This window comes from Suricata suricatta, chromosome 3, assembly GCF_006229205.1.
Source record: "Suricata suricatta isolate VVHF042 chromosome 3, meerkat_22Aug2017_6uvM2_HiC, whole genome shotgun sequence".
NCBI lineage: Eukaryota > Metazoa > Chordata > Mammalia > Carnivora > Herpestidae > Suricata > Suricata suricatta.
In genome coordinates, this window is record NC_043702.1 from 142,861,544 (window position 1) to 142,863,354 (window position 1,811).

At 39.0% G+C, this 1,811-nt stretch overlaps 1 protein-coding gene across 1 annotated transcript in view; it reads right to left on the reverse strand.

The window, feature by feature from the left end:
• Positions 1-6: 6 nt before the first annotated feature.
• Positions 7-1,811, reverse strand: part of CD55 (CD55 molecule (Cromer blood group)) — a 21,175-nt gene continuing 19,370 nt past the window's right edge. Inside the window, exon 8 of the mRNA XM_029935378.1 lies at positions 7-330. Within this exon, the coding sequence (XP_029791238.1) occupies positions 317-330 (14 nt within the window). The 3' untranslated portion in view covers positions 7-316. The remainder of the gene's footprint in view (positions 331-1,811) is intronic.

Sequence of the window (1,811 nt, forward strand, 5' to 3'; positions counted from 1 at the left end):
AGTGCAAAACCCAAGACAAGATGATGATGAGCAGAGAATGGAGGACATGTCATGCTAATGAAAGACTCAATACACAATCAGTCACTCAATCAAGAAAACCAATTCTGACAAGATAATAGAGGTTTAAGCCTCTATTATCCTTGAACAGTCACAGATAAATCCTGCCCCAGATATACTGATGGACATTTTGCAAGACACAGAGATGTGACTTTATAAAACCAAATACCTTTTACAATTTACCAGAAGGTCTCACTTCTGAGGCATCACCAATCACGGTGAAATTACGAAAGACAACTGCATGTTTTCCTGTTTTCATCTATGTAATAAGAGCTGAACAGTAGAGAAGGAAAACACTAATTGAATAATATAATTGTAATTTCAACCAAAAAGCAAGATCAGCGTTTCCTTACAATCACATCCCTCTTTTGACTTATCATGCAAACCCAACATTTCTAAAAGAAGTAAGCAAATCCTTTGATAGGCAAACACGAAGGATCACCAGGTGAAAGTACATTATCACCTTCATACTCATTAACTCTTCTCCCTGTCCCGATTAAGATCCAATTTTTAATTAAATCAGTAGGAGATCAGGAGTATAAGCAGGAATGTAAGAACTTGGCTCTTCCTTTCAACAGCTTATACTTGCAAAAACAAGGCAAGGGGAGTGTTTTTCTAAGGGCACTTGAAAAAGGCAAATTCTTCCTCAGGGGCTTGCCCAAATTTCTCTGGTTCAGAAATAGGGGGATTTGGTTTACTGCGAAACCCCAGTGAAATTCAAAACAGATACTCTCTCCTCCTGTGTCTCAGCACTTGTCCTCTTACTGAAACCATCACGGCCGATTATTTTACTAAAGTATGTGAACACACGGAAGCAGCCCAGAGAGCACCCAATAAACCACGTTCCCTTCCACCCCGCTGGCCTGCCAAGCACTGGCTTTAGAAGGTAAGCTGATAACGCTCTAATTCTAGAGGAGAGTTGGAACAAGGGCAAGGAAATCCATTAGGTGGGTGGTCTACTGTTTCACGGTAGTTTTGCTCAAGAATCTGTACCAGAGTAACTCACTTAATAGGTCTTAGAATTCTGTATGTTCTTGGTGGACTCTAAACCACATTCTTAAAAAGCTTCTGAAGGATCTGAACTTCTCTTTTACTACATTTGCTATTATAGCTGTAAAACCTATTTTAAAAACCCACAGAGCCCAGGACCCAGTGGTCAGATAATTTTACTAAAAGACTGAACCGTTTAGTGATTTAAAGAACATTTACATAATTTTGCTTAAATCATATTGTTAATTTAAGGAGAAATGTAAGAGTTATGGAGGGTAAAAGTGGATAGCTCATATCAACCTCCAAATTAAAACAGGCCATTTAGTAACAGCATTAAAATATAGTTGTTTTGAGGGGCCTGGCTCAGTCGGTTAAGTGTCCGACTCTTGATTTTGGCTCAGGTCATGGTCTCCACGGTTCGTGGGATTCAGCCCTACATCCAGTTCTCCACTGACAGCTCAGAGCCCCCTCCCTCTCCCTCTGCCCCTTCCCCACTTGCTCTCTCTTTCTCTCTCAAAAATAAAAATACGTATATATATGGTTGTTTTGAATTAATAAAAAAAGTCGTTGAGGCCATTTAGAAATAATTCCAGTTTATATGAACTCTACAGTAAGTTTTCTGAACAGTGAAATCTGTGAAACAGAGGAGAGTCAATTTAAATAGTCCTCTGTCTACAGGAAATGTCAGAGCCAACCAAGACATTGTACTCAAAATACACGTTTAGTGTAGGTCAGATGTTTCAAATAATACTGACCTTTTTTTT